Below are 23,046 nucleotides of genomic sequence, written 5' to 3'. Positions count from 1 at the left end.
AGGTCCCTTTAGACTGTCCGAACAGTGTAACGGGGTCTTGGTATAAATGAGAAACAGGCCAGGGTCTCTGTTATTGCTTATAAATGAACTCTGCTCACCCTGTACTTTGTGTAGGTTTGTTTGCTAGAAAAGCCATCCACAATCTCCTATTAAAATGTGGTATGCTGTATATTCACAAGGCCCTGCTTTCACAACAGCTGAGGCTTTTTCTAGATATTGCTTTTGCATTCTCTATACAGTTTTACATGGCTCATTCCTATTCTCATGTGATTTATAGAGAGACGAGTCAGGCGGAAGGAGCAACTGGCAACAGCCTCTGATCTGCTGCAAAATTCTTTTACTCCTCTTGATCGACATGGGTTCTGGGGACCATCTTCAGAATGATTGGCTTCTTGGGTTGCAAGAAACCCTTCGTGTCCAGCACCAGAGGGATCTTCACCATTAGTAGAGAAAAATCAAAAGAAAGCCAGTGAATGCAGAGATCTATAAAGGGACACAGCAGACATTATACCCCTCTCAGGATTTTCTGACAAAAGCCCAATACTCTGGGAACAACTAAGGGCATGTTGTCTACACGTCGGTGTGGGGTTTTGATTCCCAGCTTGAGCTGACATACAGGCGCTAGCTGTCATCAAGCAAGCATGCAAAAAATAGAACATAGCCATGGCAGTGTGAACCATGGCTAACTGCCCTGAGTACATACCTAGGGTGTCTGACGGACACGCACTCAGAGCAGCTACACACTATTTTTAGCATGCTAGCTCAGAGAGTGCTTGATCTGCCAGCTCCAAGTGTGGACATACCCAATGAAGCACCCATTTAGGGTGACCAGATAGCAAGTATGAAAAATCAGGACCGGGGAGTGGGGGTAATAGGTGCCTATATAAGAAAAAGCCCCGAATATCAGGACTCTCTCTATAAAATCAGAACATCTGGTCACGCTACATCCATTCATGTCTCACACCCTTTGCTTTGCATTTTTCTGACCTACTTTATGAGCCCGCTGTTGCCGAATATGTTGCTACAGGTCCAGTGAGAAGGGTGCAGTACAGGTATAATGTTCTCCAGTAGCAGGACCAATATTGCCTTCAATTCTGGCCCCCCAAGATATTGATATATTGGGAGGAGCTCAAAGGAGAACCACACAACTGATGAGGGAGCTGGACATACAAGGAAAGGTTTCACGAGGTAAATCTTGGCTGAGCAATGACTAACCAGGGACATGGTAGCAGTCTGTTAATAGCTGATAAATGTAAACACTAAGGCGGGAGAGGTATTGTGTGTGACACGTAGGAGTAATGGAACAAAACGAAGAAAGGATTATTAGACTGAATAGCCGGAGAAACTTCCTGTCAGTGAGATGCACCAGGCTGTGGAACTGTCTGTCCCAGGGACAGGGTGGAAGCATCAAACCATGAGACTTTTAAAACTAGTCTGGATAGAGCAGCAAAGGATGTAGTGCTGGGAACAGTCTTGCACTTGCAGAGGATGAGCAGAGATGGTCTATTTCCCTTCTCTAGCTCTTAGGGAATTTAATGCTGCTGAGATTCACCAGTACAAGCAGGATACCCAGCATCCTCTTTCCCAACAAGACAACATGAATACATCAACAACGCAACAGGGTTGCTTCAGGCTTCATACGGGCTCGTGCCAGGAATCCTGAGTAACCTCCTGATGCCTAAGTTTGGCTTTCAGGACAGCCTGCATCACTGAGCCCAAGGGGAAAGCAGCTTCTTTGAGTATATATTTTGGAGTGGTGTTTTGGTGGGAAAGCTGGAGGAGCTACATAAAGCTACTGGCATTAGTGATATGATACATATGTAACTAGTCTTCCTCTAATTAAATTAAACAGATCCATTTCAGGACTAGAAAAGTGTCTTTAGACTCAGGGGAGGCCAGGTAGGTCAGTGGATTGTTAATGGACTGCTACAGTCTTTCACCTCCAAGTTAACAGTTCAGTTACAGCTCAGGTCAGTAGAGTTTAGAGCCGAGCACTCACAGCCAAGAAAAACTTCTGTACATATCTGTTTGATTTTTAAAACAAATCTGGTTTGAGCATGTTCATGGCCATTGGGCTCATCTTGCCTCAGCAAACAAGCTCGTGGACAATGACGTCCTTGGAAACGGCACATTTTACGGGAGTGCTGTAGAATATTCACAGAAAGCAAATTTAGAATTTGAAATTGCAAGAACCTGCCCTGAAAACTTAAGAATAATGCTCACTTAGCCTGGGAACTGAACAAACTTCTCCCAAAGCAGTTACAGACAAAGATCTTGCAGCAGGGAGTATTTGACATATACTTTCAAATAGCAAATTGCACCTACTTTATGTCAAATATAAATAGCACCATCTGCAACTTTCGGAGTGCTTTGCTCAATCAGTACATGTATGAATCTGAAGCCCAAGCAAGACTGAGGACATACTGACAGGAGGAAGGAGGGTAGTTTGAAGAATTTGCCTCGTCTATATAAGATCTCCCAATATCGAAGGGCCTAAGCCCTGACCACTAGGCAACACTCCCCATGAGCGAAGACCATCACATGTAGTAAAACACAAGATACAGATACAAAGCTGGATTCTCACCGAGGTGTCTTTGCAGGTTCTGAAGGAAAATCTTTGCAACAGCACAATCATGGCCAATTTCAGGCTGAGAAGAGCAAACCTCATTCCAATGCAGTTCCTGGGACCAGCTCCAAAGGGCAGGAAAATGTAGGGGTCAATGCTCTCTCTGTTCTCTTTACTGAACCTGGTTCCAATCAGAGAAATGAAGAAACGAGTTAGGAGAAACTACTGTCTCAGGACCTGTCCTCTTTGTTGGATTTGGCATGCTCAGGGGACTGGGAGGAGGCAAAGGCCTGCTTTGCATATTTCAATCAGAACTCATCTATTTCCCATGTTCCTCCATCACCATACAACACCCTCCCCCCTCACTTCCATGCTGGTGCCTAAAATTTGCTATACATCTCCAGGGACTTCAAATGAGCAGGAAGTCCTAGAATATACTAGTGATTTCAGAGGAACTCTGTTCTCAGAACTCAAGTTGAAATCCTTCTCATCCCAGAAACTAAACCCAGAGTCCATATCACAAAAAACAGCTCTAGATCTTCTTCTTATAACAAGTAAATGGGCAAACAGAGCAGGGTCTCTCCCTGTCTGGTCTGTACCAGAGCTAGCTTTTGAGACATGCTGCTCAGAAGAGAAGAGAGATTCTTTCTTTGTGCTGCAAACTGGACAGGATCAGTGAAATAAAACAGCTTTACCAGTGAAACATTTCAATATTCCTAAATCAAAATGACAACTTATATTTTTATAGCACTTTCCATTCCAAAGTACTTCACAGATTTAAATGGATCTACAAACGAGGTAAGGCTCACTATAATCACCATTGAACTAGAGCCTCTGGGGTAGAATGGAGCAGCTGTTTAATGGCATACAACAACACTACACAAATGGTAAGACTAGGAAGTGAAGAAGAATACTATCTCTAACTGTCATGGGGAAATGTAGGCAAGGTAGATTATAATATCCCAGGCTGGAATTTAGCTAGAATACCCGTACTCTTATGAAAAGCAGCACGGGAACATTAATCACCACAAGTGGACAAAATGTCAATTTTACACTTCATCTGAACCAACAGTACCTCCAGAAGGCCAGCACTCTAGCTCAAGTCTGAAGTACAGGTGCAGTGCTGACCCAGAGGAACGTGTTCCACCTACTTAATTCCCAACACTGCTTCCCAGAGCGAGCACACGCACACAATGTCAGGTGTTCCTTGGAGCTCGCCCAACCAACTGCTGAGATGGCCCTACCATGCCTAGCTTGGGAGAGCTGTTTGGAGCTCATCACAAAAAGGCTAAGTTGACTTCAGAGGAACTTGCGCGGAACTTCTAGTTCTTTAGCCATTTTTACGTTATTAATGGAAAAGGATCATGCTCATCTCTAATGGTGTCCCCTCCTGAGTGGTGCTATCTGCCATCAGTTGTACCACTTGCCAGCCATGTATTTGATACTAGAGCAGAGTTGGCCACCTAGCACAGTTCTCATCACTGTGTGTAAATCCGGTTGGGTAATTACATTTCATCTGTCTAAGATGCCTCATGCAGTTTCAGCTGAACATGTTTTTCTTCACATCTCCTAAACTTTGGCCTGGTGCTGCCACGCACTGTTAAACAGCTGCTCTGTTTCACCCCAGAGGTGGGTGCATTTCAATGACTGGGGATTAGTCTGCAATAGTTTGTAGAGTTTGGGCTCTTTGCATGAACACTGCTATAGAAATGTCAGCTCTTAATATCATTATTGAGAGAGAGAGAATTATTCCTGGCTCTCTGTGCCAACTCAGAATGGCTGCTGGGCCTTTTGCAATCCAGTGAGGGTTAGGCCACCTAATTCCATCAGATTCTTGCCTCATTTCTCAAGGTCTGACCCATCAGTAATTCCTGAGCAGGGAACATTTCATAACGTGAACTGGAAAATTAAATTTTATTTTCTACACCTCTTTGCCCTTCCATTGCTGATCTGCATGGCACTGTGCCAGTCACCCTATTGCTCTTGCTTTAATGTCTGGCCATAAACCCCTCAGTGTTATAGCTGCTGAACACCAGTTTCAGTGTCATTTTCTTCAATACAGTTAATTAAATTCCATGCACAGTTTATGGATGTAGATCATAAAACTCCCCGCGCAGCAACGCTAGGACTGGATGTCAGACATTAATAAATGCCTCATTCAAATGTTATAGTCACGCTTCCCCCACTTTCGCTGCCATTTTCACGCACAGACATCAGGAGGAAGCAGCAGGTCTTCCCCCACCCTTACCTCTCTGGCCTGAACTCTTCCGGCTCTGGCCAGTGTTCCGGGTCCTGATGCAGCACGTAGGCTGGGATCATTGCCAGGGTGCCTTTCGGAATGACCACTCCATTTATCTCAATGCTTTTCTTGCAGACTCTTTCAATCCGCCCACCTGCGGGGAAGAGCCTGAGGGTTTCATTCACCACCATGTCGAGATACTCCATCTGCAGGATGGCGTCGTAGGTGGGAGCAGCCTGGGGAGGGAATGGCAGAGGGAAACAGATTTTCAGGTACAGAGGAGGCCATCTGAGGGCTTGCCTGGCTGTGTATATGCACAATAGCCATGCTAAACAGATCGGGATGACGATGGGACCCGGGGCAAATCGTCATGTTCACCTCCAGCAGGACAGCACCCTCTAGCATGAGGCTGAGGTCCTGGTACAGTGCTGACCCAGAGGGCTGCTACTTTAAATACTGCAGCATCGGGATGCCAGTGGTTAAACTGGGGCTAGTTAGGCCCTGTCTTGCAGATGGGGGCTCAACGAGGCTCCTGTATCCAGGTTCCCCTTCAGTAGCCTCTGCCTGTGTCATCCAGTCCAGAGGTTGTCTAAGATGGACACCAGGGAATGACCTCAATCCCCATCCTTGGTCCTGTCCCGCCATTCCAGGTGCCCCATGGCACAGACAGGCAGGTCGCACAAGGGAACTTCCATAGACGTCTCTGCTCCCTGATTCACCCAGATGCTATCAAAAGACTGGGATGCTATGGCCAAAGGAAGCCTGGGTCACAATGGTGCATGGTGTAGGATTGACAGGCCTGGTGGGGGAAACCTCCTATGCACAGAACAGGTGCTCCGCCTTCCACCCAGGTTGAGCTCAGCCCCCACCCAGCAGCGACCGGAGTGCGTCTGCCGGACACAGAGCACTGCAGACCCCTCTGACCTTGTTGGGAAGAGCGGCATCAATCTCCTCCTGCAGTCTCTGCTGCACATCAGGGTGAGTGGCCAGGTTATATGAGAGGAAGTTGAGGGTGGAGCTGGTGGTCTCATAACCAGCTAAGATAAAGACAAGGGCCTGCGCCATAATCTCCTTGTCAGACAGAGCTGGAAAAAGAGGAATGAAAGCACACAGGGAGGGTGAAGCCTCCCTTCTATACCCTGTCCAGCTCAGACGAGAGCCCTATCCAGGTATCCATTTACTACAGTTCCTTTCCTGATCATCTAACCACAACAGCGAAAGGTCCATCTGACATGGGTTAACCCCTCTAGAATCCAAGCAACAGCAGCAAGTGGTGGACTTGACTCCCCTCTCACTCTGGTGTAAATCAGGAGTAACTCCATTAAAATCAACTGAGTCACATCCACGTCTTTGAGATGGGAAACAGGCCCACTGAGTTTATTTGTTGCAACACAGCAGCCTGAAGAGCAGGTGTAGGAGAGACCCTGCTCTGGAGAGGGTTTGCGGAACTGCACTCCTGCTCCACAGTGGGTTTGAAAATATAAGAACATACTAGAGCTATTCATAGGTGGACAGATGTCTGAAACTCTCCCCTAGGCTCTCAGGTGAGCTGCCAGCTCCTGAGGAAAGGTCTGGACTGTGCTAAGCACACTGGCAGCGCTCTGCAATAATTATTATTTAACAATTCTACTGCAACAGTGTCAGAGGCCACAGTCAGGATTGGGGTCCCATCGTGCAAGGTGCTGTACAAACACCTGCCCCAAAGAGCTTACAAACTAAGGAGAGGGATAAAATAAAACTAGGTACAAATGTTACTTATATGACACACATTTTTATACTTTAGTATGCATTGTTTTAAAATAGAACCACCACGTCTGAACTCTCTTCAATTACTGTAGCGGGGTGGTTACCTGGCTCCTGAAATAAGAAGAGTGAGAACAGCTGGGGGAAGCAGCCACAGCTGTGGCCAGCTCAATTAGGGCCCAGCTGGCCCCGATTAGAGGGCTGGGGACTGCGAGCTGGAAGAGTCTCTCTCCAGCCCTGGAGGGAGACGGGCCCGGCTGCCAGGGACCAAGGTACCTGAACTGGAGCAGTGAAGTCCCACAGAGGTGCTGAGGCACGAGAGATAGAGCCTGGGGATAGGCAGAGGCAGTTGGTCCTACCCCCTTGCCAGTGATGAGTGGCCATTACAGACTGCAGTCTGCCCCAGTGAGCGGGGGCTGGATGATGACTGGCAGTAGCCACGAGGCCAGGTGGGTGTAGCAGGCTGGGGATTCTCCTGGGAGGGGAGACTCAGAGTGGGGGTACTGCTGGGGGCAGAACCCCAGGGTAAGGGGCACCGGGGTCTGGGAGGGACACAGGGGCCCTAAGGCAGGCGAGACACCAGCCTGCAGAGAGCTCTCCAGGCTGGACAAGAACTAATTCCCAAGACGACCAGCAGGAGGGCCGTGCTGGTGAGTTGTCGCCGCACTACAATTACCCTTGGCCTCCATTTTACTGCTGGCTGAGTTTCTTATATAGGCTCTTGACGAATGGCATACAGGAAGGCAGAGTAGTTCCATGTGCAGAGGAAGACAGGATGAAAAGAGCGATGGGAATGACAGACAGGTGAGTGACCAAGGCTAATGTCATTGGCAGAGTATGGGAGGACGTGGCAAGAGACAAGGGCAGAGAAGTAAGGAGATATATATATATCTTTTAATTATAGCAACTAGGAGCACCTAGGGCCAAATCCTAAGTCATTTGCCCTGCTGGCTTTGACTCAGATTTCACACCGATAAATCACCAGTGAGGTTGATTAAGTGCCTTGGGATTTGCCCCTAGTTCATTAGGTTTGATTCTATTCCTTTTCATATGCAGCACACATCATTACGGTCCTGATTCTCAAGAGTGCTGAGAATCAACAACTCCCATTGGCTTCAGTAGGGATTGTGGGTGCTCAGCATCTCTGAAACTCCAGCTGTTGGTGTTCAATTCCCTTTCTCTATTTCTGAGAGAGATCCAGATCACAGCATGCATTTCTGGAAAGCACAGAACTTGCTTTGGCGGGGGTGGCAGGGGAGGAATTTCGGGTCATCCTACTGACGTGTACTAAAACCCTGCCCCTCCAAAACTCTATATGAAACATCCCAGCTAGTGGCTGGGAGGAGGAGGGGCCTGCAGCCTTACCTTTATAGGAGTGTGTCTTCTCATTAGGTTCAGAGCTGCCATCTGAGCTCTGTGAGTCAACCATCAACTGCAGGAAATCCACCCGGACCTGGGGATGGAAGGACAGAGTCAAGGCAGATCTACAGCACAAACGAAGGTGTGCTTGCCGTGCAGGTGGCATGCCCGTTCTAGCTTTAATCTAGCTAGCACAGGTAACAATAGTAGTAAGGACACAGTGGCATGGACTTCTGCGCAGGCTAGCACCCTGAGTACATACCCAGGGTTCCCTGCACGCTTGCACTGGGGCTGCTAGCCTGCACTGAAGCCCATGCTGCCACATCTTCACTACGGGTACCCATGCTAACTAAATTAAAGCTAGTGTGGGCTGTGCTCACCTGAACATGCACCCTCAGAGGAGCCATGGGTGGACTGAAAGGTTAGTCCAGCACAGGCTTCCCCTCTGATGTTTCAGCTTTAGTTCCTCCATCAGTCCAGCAGCATAAGGAGGATCAGAGGAAGACCTCAGAGCATGGTGGCTAGGAGGCTCCTTAAGGTGCAGCCTGGAGACCCATTTTGAGCAAGGGGATGATTTTCTTCTCATGGAAGCCTGAGCAGGACACTTCTCCAGTCTCACCCAAATCTGGCAAACTGAGAGCTAGTATGGAGTGTCGCCTCTGGGGACAGGCTCAGAAACCTTCCCCACACAGGGTATGTCTACACTGGAGCTGGAGGTGCAATTTCCAGCAGGAGGAGACATACTTGCGCTAGTTCCAATCGCGTTAGTGTGCTAAAAATAGAACCATAGCTGCAGCAGCATGAGCAGCGGGAGAGGCTAGCCACCTGAGAATGTACCTGGAGTCTTGGATAGAATTCTACTTGGGGTGCTTAGCCCTTCCTGCTGCTTGTGCTGTTGCAGCCACACGTCTAATTTTAGCATGCAAGCTCGATTGGAGCTGGCATGGGTCTGTTTCCTGGAGCTGGAAATGACATCTCCAGCTCCAGCGTAGTCATACTCTCAGAGTGAGCGCATGCATGATAAGGAAGATGAGGTGGGCCAGACTGACCGAGTGGTCATTCTTCTGCCGCTCCTTCTTGATGCGCTGGATGATGTTGAGGAAAAAGTCCAGGAAGCCCGAGGGAAACAGACTCACGTTCATCTTTTCCAGCACTGGAGTGAGGAAGGGGAACATCACTGAAAAGGAAAGAAACACAACAGTTCCCCTCGCTGTTAACAGGTGCAGCTCAGCAACGAGGGGCTGCAGTGAGACATGAGCTCCAAGGCACAGCGGGAGAGGGAGCCGGGTCTAGGCAACTCCTCAAGAACAACTAGCCTGCCAATTACATTTGTCCCCAGTGCTTCTGGCTCTAATGACAACGGGTGACTCCCAATTTACTTCACCTAGTTCAGACGCCCGGTCAAGAGGGATAACAGGAGCCCACGGTTGTGGGGTGGGTGGGAATTTCACTTGAGAATCTATTGACTTTTACCCCTCTACTTAGCAAACTGTGGTGCCCCATTCAGTGTAGTTGTCCTGCCAAGGGAATAAAAGTTCTCCATATTTCCTCTGCATCCAGTTATTTTGCCTGGGTACTGCAGACTGAGGTGTCAAAAGAATGGGGAACAATCTCTCTATATAAGTATCTTTACAAACCTGCTTGGGGGCCTGATCCTACAAGGGGCTGAGCACCTCCTGAAAAGTGAAGGGGACCCTGAAATCCCAAAGGAGATGATGGGAGATAGGGTACACAGGCCCTAAGGTACTAATCCAGGAATCTGAGTCTTTAGGTGTGAAGGATCCTCATACCTACTGAGAGGAGCAGTGGGTTAAAGAAATTGAATGAGAGATACTTCTTGATGTAGGCGACAAGGGGGTCGTTGGGGTTGTTCATGGAGTCTATGTTCACACTAAATGAAGTGCTGGCCACCACATCCAAGCTGTAGGTGCCGAAGATGCTGAGGAGAGAGGTGGAGAAAATGAATGCCAGGAACTGTGCAGGACCAGGAGATCCTCCCAGGGAGGATCCTCAGCACAGAGAACTTTCCCTGCTCAAGGACTCAATACCCCCAAAAGCCTGGCATCTTAGACCTATCAAAATCGAGTCCTTGCCCCAGTTTGGGTATGCACAGGACACATTGCCCTAGTTTTTGCCAGTTCCCTTTATGACTAAATTGCCCTCAATCTGTCTCTCTGAGCTCAGCACACTGGACGGTAGGTGGATGGAGCTGAACTGCAGTACAGGGTAGCAAAGAATGTGCTCTAAATTCCATCAGCATTTGAGAGCAAGCACGTCTCATCTGTAAAAGTGACTGTTAAAATTACCTTAAAATTACCTTTTCCCCTTCTGCAGTTTGTCATGCTCCTGGGATGGGCCTGATTTCTCTCATCCCCAACAAGACTCTGCCCCTTCCCTCCCTCCCACAACAGCAGTAGAGTGACAAAACCACAGAAGTGTAGTGACTAGTACTGGTCTGGTCTGATCCGGGCAGAGAGAGGCAGCGTGCAAGCGAGAAACGTGCCAGGAGCAGGACTGTTATGGAGATTGTCTCCATGTCACATCTCAAGAACGGTGGGGGAGAAAAATGGGAACGTGGAAATATCTTTAGGGACCTGGTTCCTATTGTGGAAGCATCAGAATATCCATGTGCGTTTTAAATAAAAGTAAACACATCTTTACAGTGTGATGGGCATTTTCTCGAGTGGAAGACGCTGTGTGAAGGCTGTCATGGCCTCTCCAACTCGGCTATACTTCACAGAGGTGAAATGCAGCATGCTTAGGGTAAGCTAGAGCCAAACCAAACTCTGTGGCTGTGCTACCTTATGAACTCCAAGACTTGCTCCCCGCACCTCTTGTGAACACAGGCTCTTTCCTGCCAGCCCAACAAAACCACTCACCTCTTCATTTCCAGGGACTCGTCGTTATCCACTTTCTTCTGGATGTTTTTCACTAAAATCTCTCCATAGCGATTCATGATAGGAAACATCTGAAATGCAAACCAAAGCACGAGGCATTGCAGACACCTACTGGTTCCTGAGGCAGGGTCACCACTAGGTAACTCAGCACTGCTATTTGCTGGTAGTCCCCTAATAATCAACACTCTGGTTTGAGGGGGGCATCATTACAGCCAGGGCTCAGACGTGGTTGGGGGAAAAAACACGGTTGCTCTTATCTCTGTAGTTGGTCCACAGAATCATCTGGGTGTGAACTAAAAAGGGGTCCGTCCCCCCCCCCAACACACCCAGCTTCCCCTCCAGAAAGCACCACATGGTGCACAGGCCAGTGGAGTGCTGTCCATCAGTGACACAGGTAGATTCTGTAGCCGTCTGCGCTGAAGGGAGAGCATAGGTGAAAAGGATTGAGAAACCCATGTAGTCCAGCTCCTGGCTACAGTGTGGAAAGGGAGACGGATGTTCTTTGGCACCAGCAGTCAAGCACCCACCCCTAGTGCTTGGCCAATGTTTTTTTTCTGGTTTGGGAGCAATTCCCAAAAATCGGGAAAAGGGGAAAAAACTGTTTTGGGTCAAACTGAAAATGTGTTTTTTTTAATTTTTGGCAAACCAAACATTTGAAAAATATTTCATTTTGGGTTGATCAAAATGTTTCATTTTGACAAAATCAAATTGTTTCATTTCTATTTTCACCATTTGTAAACTTAAAAAAATGTAAAGGAAGCTTTTAAAGGAAAAGTCATTTCAAACAAAAAAATCAACACATTTCAAAAATGTCAAAACAAAATGGCTAGACTTTTTTAGGATTGTATTTTGGATTATTTTATGGTCCCCCTACTTCTCTATTGTTTATCTGTAGGGTCTCTGATTCTTTAATTGTTTCCATCTGTTGAATAACTAATTTTGCAAGATTTAAATCAACTAAGGTGGTGGGGTGTGATTGGTTAAAGAATTGTTTCGTAATGGGCTGTGATTAGTGAAAACTACTGCTTGGTAGTACTTTAGTTCAAAATAACTGGTTATGGTACAGTTAAGCAGGACTCAAGCTTCACTATATAAACTAGGGTCCAAAAGGAAGTTCTTTGGAACCTAACTGCAGGTCGCGGCCCAAAATCAGAGCTGCCAGATCTCAACACCCTGCCCATTATATCATGCGGAAGCTGGAGCCCCAGAGGACCTGACCCTGACTGGGCAGCAGGAAAAATTCATCTGCCTTATTGGGAGTGGTGAGCATTATATGCTTAGTGTGTAGGGTGACCAGATGTCCCGATTTTATAGGGACGGTCCTGATTTTGGGGGCTTTTTCTTATATAGGCACCTATAATGCCCCCACTCCCTGTCCTGATTTTTGACACTTGCTATCTGGTCACCCTATTAGTGTGTGTATTCGGTTTTGGTAACTGTTAATAAATCGAGGTTAAGGATATTACCGTGTAAGGCTCTCACAAGTAAAAGGCCCCACAAACCCTCAGAAGAATACTCCCTGAGCCTAAGAACTGGGTAAGGGCGGGGTGACTATATTAACCCCTTGAACCCAAGGAAGAGTAAAGGTGGGGTGCTCTACAGTGTGTGGGTAACAAGCCATGGCGGGGAGAGTGACAGGAGGGGCTGGCTGATAGAGTATGTACCTATTATCTCGGATGGGCACGTACTTGGGGTGGCTAATCTGTCTTGACACCCATGCTCCCACGGTCATGCTCTATTTTTAGCATGCTAGCGGGATCACAGCTGGCAGGAATATGTCTCCTCGAGCTGGGAATCACACCCCCACCGCTCCAACTGCAGATCTACCCATTGTGCTGCCTTCCTCTTTGTGAAGAGGGATCAGCAAGAAGAAATCTCAGGTCAATGGTGGGATCCTCAGCAACAGATTGCGATACCCTAGTATGGCAAATCTTGGAAAGAGAATGTACCCATTTCATTCCCCAGAGGTCAGTTCCTTACTCTCAGTAAGGTTGAGAGGCCATGATGAGGGGCAGACTGGGGAAAAATCCACCACCCTCACCCTGACTGAAAAAACATCATGTTGTGGAAATGCACATAAGGATGGATGCTTTAGGGAGAGGCCCATTTGGCAAATGAGGGTGGCAAGGGGATGAGTGGCACAGCAAGATGATTTTCTAGGTGGCTCTGTATTCAGGCAGCAAACCCCAATAGCTTTCAAGCCACTGACCCAAACTGGAACTATTAATGTAATCTGGACTTCACCTCCTTTAGCTTCCCGCTGGTGAACGTCGGAGAGAGCACAGTGCGAATCCTCTTCCACTGCTCATCTGTGGCTATTGTAAGGGCAGACTCCAAATCTCCACTTAGACCAAAGACCTAGAGGGGGAGAATCAAGCAAAAGGCACCTGCTTATACCGTGCATTATGATAGGATTTCAACCAGCACCTTCACATGGTCGTCCTGAACCCGGAACTCTGACTGTGCCCACAATGCCTCAGCAATGGAACCCCTGCTGCCTGCACCAGGAAACTCCGGGATCAGGCCCATTATCATACTACTGCAATATGGAAGCAAAGGCCTTGCCCTGCCTGGTGGGTGAAGCAATGAATTATATGCAATGCTACAGTATATTTGAACTGAAGCACTCCAAACATCCACCAACCTGGCCTCTGAGGTCAGTATCATTACCTTTGTTTTATAAATGGGGAAACTGAGGCACAGAGATGGGACGTGACTTGCCCACGGTCACACAGTGAGTCAATGGCAGAGCCGGGAATAGAACACAGGTGTCCTGCCTCCCAGGCCTGTCCTGGGAGCAGCCTGTGTTACTGAAAGGTTGCATTGCTCTGAGAAAACCTTACCTTCCCACCACACACATGCTGCATAGGAAAGCCCTATACTGGATACCTACCCGACGATTGGTAAAGACGGTATAGCACTCTTTCACCAGGATGGTTTTGATGATTACAGGGTCCAGAATAGCCAGGACTGGCTGCCTGCCATCAAACAATCTAGGCCAAAGAGAAACTCTGAATCAGTCCTTTGTTTGTGTCAGAGCAGGAGTATCTTGGTTTAGTTATGAATAAATAATCATCCATACTAATTTACAATGCCAATATCAACGGGCCTCAGTTCTCCCCATCCCGCTCCCTCAAGCTCCCCTAAAACCTGTCAAAAGGGATAAGATTCTGAAATTGTTTTATTATTCAGTAAATAGAAGAAATGGGGGTGGAGGAATAGTTCCCAGCATTGATATCTAGCTTTTCTAGCAAATATCTGCGCTGCTGCCAACAGCATTGCCAAAGTGGGATGCTTGGGCAGGGGGATGCTGATTCACTGTATTGATTCATTGTGTTTGTGCTGTCTGATCTCTCTCTGTTTCCCTCGCTGCTACCATTCCCTCATTGGTTAATAAATCCACCCAGATTAGCCCAAATGGAAGAAAAATGGATTTCTCTGCACAGCATCTCAGACAAGCAGAGGGGAAAAAACCCAAACATCGGCAGCATCTGTTTTTTAATCAAAGTATGTAGAAAAACATTAAAATCCAAAGCTTGGGCCCAGGGGCGGGAGAGCTGGGAGTGCATGTGCACGTCTCAGATTTCACAAATCTCAAGCACTTTTATCTTTTAAAAATGTTTTGAGCTCATGAAACTTTTCAGAGTTTTGTGCAACAATTTCCCTCCGAGAGGATCCTAAGGGAAATGCAATGAGAGAGCTTCCTGTGTTTCTGGCCACACAAAACCTGCATTGTGAAAGAGGCAGCCAGGACTAAAGGTAGCTCATGCCCTGATTGTAGGAGGAGCAGATAAACAAGATAAAAACCTGCAGCAGCAGCAGCCACCCTGGGCCACACAGAATGGCAACTTCAAAGGCTCCAGGCTCATTTGGGGATCTAGAAGCCATGATTTCTGTGTAGGCTGTAAAGCTGGGGAAAGGCGGTCTCCCTTCCTTGGCTGGGAAGGTTTATTTGGAGCACAGGGGTAAGGTCTGGACTGTACTGAGCGGAGGTGCCATTCTCAGGGCCAACGAGAGGGGTGGGGAAGCCGGTACAAATTACCAGGGCCCAGCTTCCCCGGCTTCGTTGGCCCTGTTTAGCCAGTCTGCCCTTGCTGGGGGGGCCCGAAAATTTTTTTTCATCAGGGCCCAAACCCGCTCTTGGCGACCCTGTTTCTCTCAGGTTTAGGTGAAAGGGGAAGCACTCCACAGACACAAATGGCATCTCTGAAAGTGCTGCTGCTGAGGAACAAGGGAGAGCACAGAGAGAGGCAGTTTGTGCCTCCCTGGGACACCCAGCACAGGCTACAGGAGCCCTGAGGGCCGCTCAAATTTGTGTCTTACTACAATGACCTCTATGGGGGTTGGCAGGGGAGTTGAATCTTCCAGGAGCAGGCCGGACCCAGCCATGCCTCCTCCAACTCTTGCTATGCCCCCCCCCATATCCCAGAATGCCCCTGTGATTGTAGAGGGGCAGCTCTGCCTAGCTGTCAGAGCCACGTATAGGGGCTCCGTGTGCTGGAGGTATTCCTGGGGGGCCTCATGCCTGCCCTACAGGCTAGCTGGCACAAGGGGCTGTAGTGCCGTGTCAAATCTGGCCCAGAGCGGGTAGGACTGGGCTATTTACTAAGCTGCTGTGCAAACAAAAGATCAGAGCACTACAACCCCAACCGGAAACAATGGGTGAGAGAAGAGGGTAATGGGGTGAAAGGGTTAAAGGCCAGTTGGGCCCATTCACTCCACCTGGGCAATAATCATATCCTAGCTTGTCAGCCAGAGAAGACGGGACTGAAAATGGATGGGGTGGTTACGCAACAGACACCTGGGCCTTATAAACAGGCTGCGAGAGTTCAGGCAAGCAGGCTCCTGCAAAGGGCACTGTTAGGCTACGTCTACGCAGCAAAGAAAAACCTGCGGCTGGCCCGTGCCAGCTGACCAGGGCTGGCTCTGTGACCCTCCCACACTGGAGGGTCCTAGAGTCTGGGCTCCAGCCCGAGCCTGGACGTCTACACAGCAATGAAACAGCCCCGTGACCCCGAGTTGGCTGGCCCGGGTTTTTCTTCGCTGTGTAGACGTACCCTTAGTGGCTAGAGGCCTCAGGGAGGCTAAGGTTGGGTGGGACAGAGCTGGAGAAAGGCAGTGGGGGTTGAGCACAGTTCTCTGGGACTTTGGACTGCACTTGGATATTTATTATTATTGGGACTAGTCACTTCTCAGCTGGAGGGGCTGAATGGTGCCCAAAGACAGCCAGCCTGCCAGGGGTGCTCAAGATGAAAACCCCTGCATCATTGCACCCTGACACAAGGGGGAAGTCTCGAGATGAGCACTCCCCATTACAAAGAGCCTTTGAGAAACAAAGTGGAAGATCTCAGTGGGCTCCAGCAGCCTCTGTCATATTTTCAGCACAGAGGAACTGAGACTAGTGAACCTGAGTTTCCCCTGTGATCTAGCCTACCACAGCAGGAATTAAAATGCCAAGATAGAGCATTATATGGAGAAAAAGAGGTTGCAATGACCAATTTCCCTTTGAAAGGGTGTAATCATTATGTTTTGGGGCTTCCCAGATCTCACCATGAATTAGGGATTTTGTTCAGTGGAAAACTCACCCCCAAATTTTACCATATTTCTGGAAACACTTCTTGTCGAAATCCAGAATTCCCTGCCAGAGAGAGAGAGAGAGGTTAGATGTCTGCAGGTAAACAGTGAGCAAAGGAGGGCCGCAGCTTGGATTTCTCCATAGCAAACCAGAAATAAATGGCAGAGATGGGTCAGGTGGGCAGAAGGGAAAGGTGGGCTGCCCTGAGGAGCAGATACGTCTTTACCCAACAAGGGTGTGTTCTTAAGTTGAGTTAGCTAACACACTTTTTTTCTGCAGGGAATCCAACCACCTGGCGTAAAGGCACCACTTACGGTGACCATCTTTGTTGGATGGAAATAAGGGAAACCACATGAAAAAAGGGTCAGTGCTTTATTTTAAGGGGCATTTTAGGGACAAGTCATTTCCCGTGGCATATGGTGTATCTTTCTCCCAAGCGAACATCTCTCCTGCCCTCGGGTGTAAAGTGTAATTATCAAGAAGCAGCAAAGAATCCTGTGGCACCTTATAGACTAACAGACGTTTTGCAGCATGAGCTTTCGTGGGTGAATACCCACTTCTTCGGATGCAAGCAGTGGAAATTTCCAGGGGCAGGTGTATATATAAGCAAGCAAGAAGCAAGCTAGAGATAACGAGGTTAGATCAATCAGGGAGGATGAGGCCCTGTTCCAGCAGCTGAGGTGTGAAAACCAAGGGAGGAGAAACTGGTTCTGTAATTGGCAAGCCATTCACAGTCTTTGTTTAGTCCTGAGCTGATGGTGTTAAATTTGCAGATGAACTGGAGCTCAGCAGTTTCTCTTTGAAGTCTGGTCCTAAAGTTTTTTTGCTGCAGGATGGCCACCTTAAAATCTGCTATTGTGTGGCCAGGGAGGTTGAAGTGTTCTCCTACAGGTTTTTGTATATTGCCATTCCTAATGTCTGATTTGTGTCCATTTATCCTTTTCCTTAGAGACTGCCCAGTTTGGTACATAGCAGAGGGGCATTGCTGGCATATGTTGGCATATATTACATTGGTGGACGTGCAGGTGAATGAACCGGTGATGGTGTGGCTGATCTGGTTAGGTCCTGTGATGGTGTTGCTGGTGTAGATATGTGGGAAGAGTTGGCATCGAGGTTTGTTGCATGGGTTGGTTCCTGAGCTAGAGTTACTATGGTGCGGTGTGCAGTTGCTGGTGAGAATATGCTTCAGGTTGGCAGGTTGTCTGTGGGCGAGGACTGGCCTGCCACCCAAGGCCTGTGAAAGTGTGGGATCATTGTCCAGGATGGGTTGTAGATCCCTGATGATGCGTTGGAGGGGTTTGAGCTGGGGACTGTATGTGATGGCCAGTGGAGTCCTGTTGGTTTCTTTCTTGGGTTTGTCTTGCAGTAGGAGGCTTCTGGGTACACATCTGGCTCTGTTGATCTGTTTCCTTATTTCCTCGTGTGGGTACTGTAGTCTTGAGAATGCTTGGTGGAGATTTTCTAGGTGTTGGTCTCTGTCTGCGGGGTTAGAACAGATACGGTTGTACCTCAGTGCTTGGCTGTAGACAATGGATCTTGTGGTGTGCCCGGGATGGAAGCTGCAGGCATGAAGGTAGGCATAGCGGTCGGTAGGTTTTTGGTATAGGGTGGTGTTAATGTGACCACCACTTATTTGCACCGTGGTGTCTAGGAAGTGGACCTCCCGTGTAGATAGGTCCAGGCTGAGGTTGATGGTTCCACTGCTTGCATCTGAAGAAGTGGGTATTCACCCACGAAAGCTCATGCTCCAATACGTCTGTTAGTCTATAAGGTGCCACAGGATTCTTTGCTGCTTCTACAGAACCAGACTAACACGGCTACCCCTCTGATACTTGTAATTATCAAGGTAACGTTTGGAATGACACGGGCAGTGAAGCAGACTGGCTGTTCTGAGTACAATTCCACTCAAGACCTTGGGTGAGTACTTGGGCAGTTAGACCAGGCTGCTGTGGGTACACTGCTATTTTCAGCACCCTGGCTCAATTGAAGCTAGTGCATTTACATCTACCTGAGCTGGAATTACACCTCCAGCAGCTGTGCAGACGTACCTGAGAGAAGCTTGGTCTTTGCAGGGACTGGTGCTGGCCTCTCTTCAGTAGCTAGGGCAAACCATGACCACACAGGAGGCCAGACTCATGAAGAGCCATGGCACTTTGTCCCTTAACAAGCAGGGCTGGGAACATTGTGGACAGGATTTGAGCTTTTGGTTTCCAAAGGTCCCTAGCTGCTGCAGGGCTGCACCAAGAGTGGGGGAGGAGAAACTAGGGAGGAAAACAGGTGGCTGAGAATAAAGAGGTGGGTGAAACATATCACCAACTTCGCTCATCTCAGCCAACGCCTGGTGGCAGTGTCTTACCCCTCCTGAGGCTGTATCTTCTCAAAAGATCTCAAAGTACTTTACAAGCCCCACTGGAAAGCAGCCCCTCCAGAGCCACACACAGCATGCTGCAAAATAGTGAAGGGAGGGGAAATCCTAGCTAAGGACTCCAGGGCCAATTGCTGGGCTTGCACGAAGGGCCGTGAGACCTTTAATGTCCATGCTGAACAGGCAGGACTTAGAGTTTTAAGGCTTCATCTGAAATGACTGAGTATAGAGCCCACATCTGGATCGGGTGGAGACGCAAGAACTCAGGATTGAATAATGCTTCCTCCTCTTTAAAAAAAACCCAATCAAATGGTTGTCTTAGGGTAGGTCTGCACCACATTGCCCATAGCTATGCCAGCAAAGCCCCGTCATAGAGATGTAGCTTATACCAATGGGAGGGCTTTTTCTGTTGGGGCAGCCAACGCCACCTCCCAGACTACATTGACTGAAGCATTCTTCCCTGGACACAGCTGCATCTACACGGGTGGTTAGGCAGGTGTGACTATGTCAGTTGGGGGTGCGGATTTTTCACACCCCTGACTGGTGTAGCTATTCAGATAGGCCAGGGTTTAGCAATGGTGAATTAGGAACCACAATACAGACTTGACATCAATTCCCCTCTCCTAAAGTTCTGAAGCCAAGTTGCTTCCATGGTTGGGGTACGATTCTCCTCTCTAAGGGCACATCTACACGGGAACACTCAGGAAAGAAAAATTAACTTACCCTAAAGTCACCTAAAGGGGTGACTTTAAAGTGCATTATTTAAAACACATTAAACCCCTCTGTCGATGTTCTTCATTCAGAGTAAAGTGGCCTGTAAGGAACTTCAGATTCATGCCTTGAGTTAATTCAGCTTAACTTTCCTGACTGTCCCCATGAAGACATGCCCTGAGTCTCCTATAGACACCTGGTTTAGACCCCTATTAAACCTTTGCACAGGAGCAAGGCAGAGACACCCCCGACCCTACAACCCCAGGTTAGTTAAGAGCCATTCTCCTCTGAATGGGCAGAAAGCGCAAACTCCCACCACTCACATTCCGGTATTCGTGGAACGTTCCGATGAAAGGCAGAGGCCTTGGCCCAGGAATACCCAGCTTCTTAAAGAATCGGTATGGCCAGATCCCATAACTGTGAGGCAAACAGAGAGCAAATACATGAGCGACAGGTCATTTACACGTGAATGGCCCTGTGCTGATGGTTTAAACAGCTGTCACCGTCACTTAGGTACTGTTGAAATAATGGAGAGAGAACGCAGGGACGAAGGAGCAGGGATTTGTCTAGTTGTCTCTCTCTTTCTCTGTCTAATGGGAAGGGGATAAGTGTATTGCAGTCGCATTTACCTTCTTGTGCCATTCTCCATATGGCAAAATCCTCTCCACCCAACTAAAGCCCAGAGAGTCATACTCCATGCAGCTGGCGTGAGGGGAGAGGAAATCCACCCCTAGCCCAGAGCTAGGGTGAGGGACAGCTGCTGTTCCTGTCCATGGACTGGAACGTGGCCACATTCCCAGCCCTTCAGTGCTAGTCATGCAGGATGCAGTAGCCACGAGATCAGCGTAAAGCAGCCCATGCACGGCTTTCTGACTGGTACTATAAGGGGCCAATGCAGAGGCTTTTACTCTGGCTATCAGCTGTTCACAGATCAGCTTCCAGCCCCTACGTGCTTACCCTATGCAAGAGCTGAACCGTGTGGAGAGCCTTGCAGCAGCTCTCTGTGTCACAGATGACTGTCACCTGCAGTGCTCAGCAAGGAGTCAGCTTCCAGCTGGTCCCAATCGTCTGCCTTAGCTTCCTTGCCACGTTACTCCACGTGGCCTCCTACATGTGGTAGCGCGGGTGTTTCAAACTGAGGTCAGAAGGCTCCGACAAAGTAGCATAAAGTCACTGCCCAAAGCGTAGCAGTTCCAGCAGGGACTCTGCAGTTTGGAGCTGCTGCCCTTGTCTTTTTTATAAGGGCACAATGTGTGTTCCATTGCCAGCGTGTAAAGGATGCAGAATCGGAATCCCCAGCAGGTACGGAGGATTTGGAAACCTGCACCAATGTGCCTGGTGCTGGGACATGACACCTTCTTGCTGGATAAGGGTGAGCTGGAAAGCTCCCAGATGTGACGTGCTGATGGGCACGAGAACCCGGTGAGTGGATGTGCCCATCTCTGTTCCCTGGCTTTTGCTGCCTTAGCTCAGTGAAGCAGCATGAAAGACCTGAATGGGGCACTGCTTCATGTGCAAGAAGCATGTAGATTTTATTTCAATACAGTAGAACAGGTGGTTGTTGCTGTTTTGGAAACACCATCTTTCCCTCCTCTAACAGAGCCAGGAGAGAAGCCAGAGGAGCTCCAGGCCTCAGGCCTGGAGGGGAGGCCAGCACTTACAAACATGGCTGTAAGGTTAGCCACCCAAACCTTCCCCTCTCCTGGGGGAACTACTTTAGGCACCGAAGGGTATGTCTACACTGCAATTAAAAATCCACAGCTGGCCAGTGCCAGCTGACTCGGGCTGAGGGGCTGTTGAACTGCGGTGTAGACATTTGGGCTCAGGCTGCAGCCCGAGCTCTGGGACCCTCTCACCTTGCAGGATCCTAGAGCCCAGGCTCCAGCCCATGCCGGAACATCTACACCGCAATTAACCAGTCCTTTAGCCTGAGCCAGCTGGCACAGGGCAGCTGTGGGTGTCTAATAGCAGTGTAGACACAGCCTTGGCCCGAGCACTGTGGCCTGTGTGTCTTGACCAAAGCCCCAGATGGAGTCAGTATCCAAGCTGGGATTGGTCCCTCGCCACTAGACCTCACCAACTCTCATATTTTGGGCTGTTCCCCTTTGTAATTCGAGGTCATGCTGCCTGCTGCCTGCTTAACTATGGCTAGTAAGGAGCTTGCAAGCCACTAGTGCATTAGGTACATTTCTAAGGTCTGGTCTACACACCTACAACGTAGGTTGACCTAGCTATGTCGCTCAGGGGTGTGAAAAAGTCACACCCCCCCGAGAGACATAGTTAAGCCAACCTAAGCCCCAAGGTAGACGGCGGAAAAAATTCTTCAGCTACCACCTTTTGAACGGGTGGATTCACTGAATTGATGGAAAAGCCCCTTCTGTTGCTGTCACAAGTGGTCCCCGTGGAAGAGTGAGAGACGTTATCTTTTTCTAAACCGAAAGTCAGGTTCTGTCTTTATATTTATAGGCCAACCCAAACTGGGGAGTTGAAGGTGGGAGGTGCTGTGCCCACAGGATTGCGGGACGAAATAGACCAGCTCTGCTTCGCAGTAAACAAGATGCAAGCCAGAGCGTCTTCTGCCGAGTTTCTTTGGCAAAAGGCGTTCCCCCTCCTTAGGGTGACCAGATGTCCCGATTTTATAGGGACAGTCCTGATTTTGGGCTCTTTTTCTTATATAGGCTCCTATTACCCCCCACCCCGTCCTGATTTTTCACATTTGCTGTCTGGTCACCCTACCCCTCCTCTGTGTATTATCCTCTCCCCCTGTTTCTCTTTTCTCCACCCGTAGAGTCCAGTGAAGTCCAGTGAAGGCCATGTCCTTCATTGTTAGGAAGGCCAGTCCCTCTTCTCTGCTGAATATCCATTATTTTCCTGGTCTGTTTCTCCCCTAAATTCTCTCAAAGGCCTTGCAAGTACTGGTCAAACACCACGGAAGATCCCGTTAGAGGCAGGGTTCTACTTACAGCATCAAGAGGCTCACGAAGGCAATGAGTAAAAGCCAGGTTTCTAGGGATAAACTTGGAAGGAAATTCATCTCGACTCCCTGCCTGCTCCAAGTGAACAACTCTCAGCTCCAAAGAGGCTTCTCTGCTATTTAAAGTTTTTCAGCCTTCCAGCCGAGTACAGCAGTTTCTCTGCAAGGAACGTTCCTGGTCACATGACTTAGTAGGCTGTTATTTACTCTCGTTGCTCGATCTTTAACCCTCAAATGGACGTCTCCCTGGAGTGCCTGTGACAACTGTATCTGCTTTCTCTTTGCATCACTTCCCTCAGTATCCTCTGAGCTCGGAGGTGCCTTAGCAAAGCCTATTGGCCTGTAGCCAACCTACCTGTCAGATCCCTCATGCTGCCTCCCCTTTTTCCTAAGCTTAGGGTGACCAGATGTCCTGTTTTTATAGGGACAGTCCCGTTTTGAGAACTTTTTCTTGTATAGGCGCCTATTACACCCCCCATCCCGTTTTTTCACAGTTGCTATCTGGTCACCCTACCTAAGCTAGAGAGGTGCCCTGTGCTGGAGTCTTAAAATGCAGCCCCCGGCCACCTCATTGCTCTGACTACAGGGGGAGGGCAAACCAGTCAGCAACAGTGAAC

General features: G+C 48.7%; 1 protein-coding gene across 1 annotated transcript; it reads right to left on the bottom strand.

The window, feature by feature from the left end:
- Positions 1 to 320: 320 nt before the first annotated feature.
- LOC120373952 (cytochrome P450 3A24-like) lies at positions 321 to 22,661 on the bottom strand. The gene is made up of 13 exons (XM_039493042.1): positions 22,419 to 22,661; positions 19,779 to 19,872; positions 16,390 to 16,442; positions 13,698 to 13,797; positions 13,049 to 13,162; positions 10,787 to 10,875; positions 9,698 to 9,846; positions 8,957 to 9,084; positions 7,914 to 8,001; positions 5,730 to 5,890; positions 4,815 to 5,041; positions 2,585 to 2,747; positions 321 to 433 (listed from the first exon to the last, which is right to left on the bottom strand). The coding sequence occupies exons 1-13, from the start codon at positions 22,487 to 22,489 to the stop codon at positions 338 to 340; spliced, it is 1,533 nt and encodes a 510-aa protein (XP_039348976.1). The 5' UTR covers positions 22,490 to 22,661; the 3' UTR covers positions 321 to 337.
- Positions 22,662 to 23,046: the final 385 nt, after the last annotated feature.

Source organism: Mauremys reevesii, linkage group 10, assembly GCF_016161935.1.
Source record: "Mauremys reevesii isolate NIE-2019 linkage group 10, ASM1616193v1, whole genome shotgun sequence".
Classification (NCBI taxonomy): domain Eukaryota; kingdom Metazoa; phylum Chordata; order Testudines; family Geoemydidae; genus Mauremys; species Mauremys reevesii.
The sequence above is the reverse complement of the archived record's forward strand: the minus strand, read 5'-3'. Positions and strand labels throughout refer to the sequence as shown.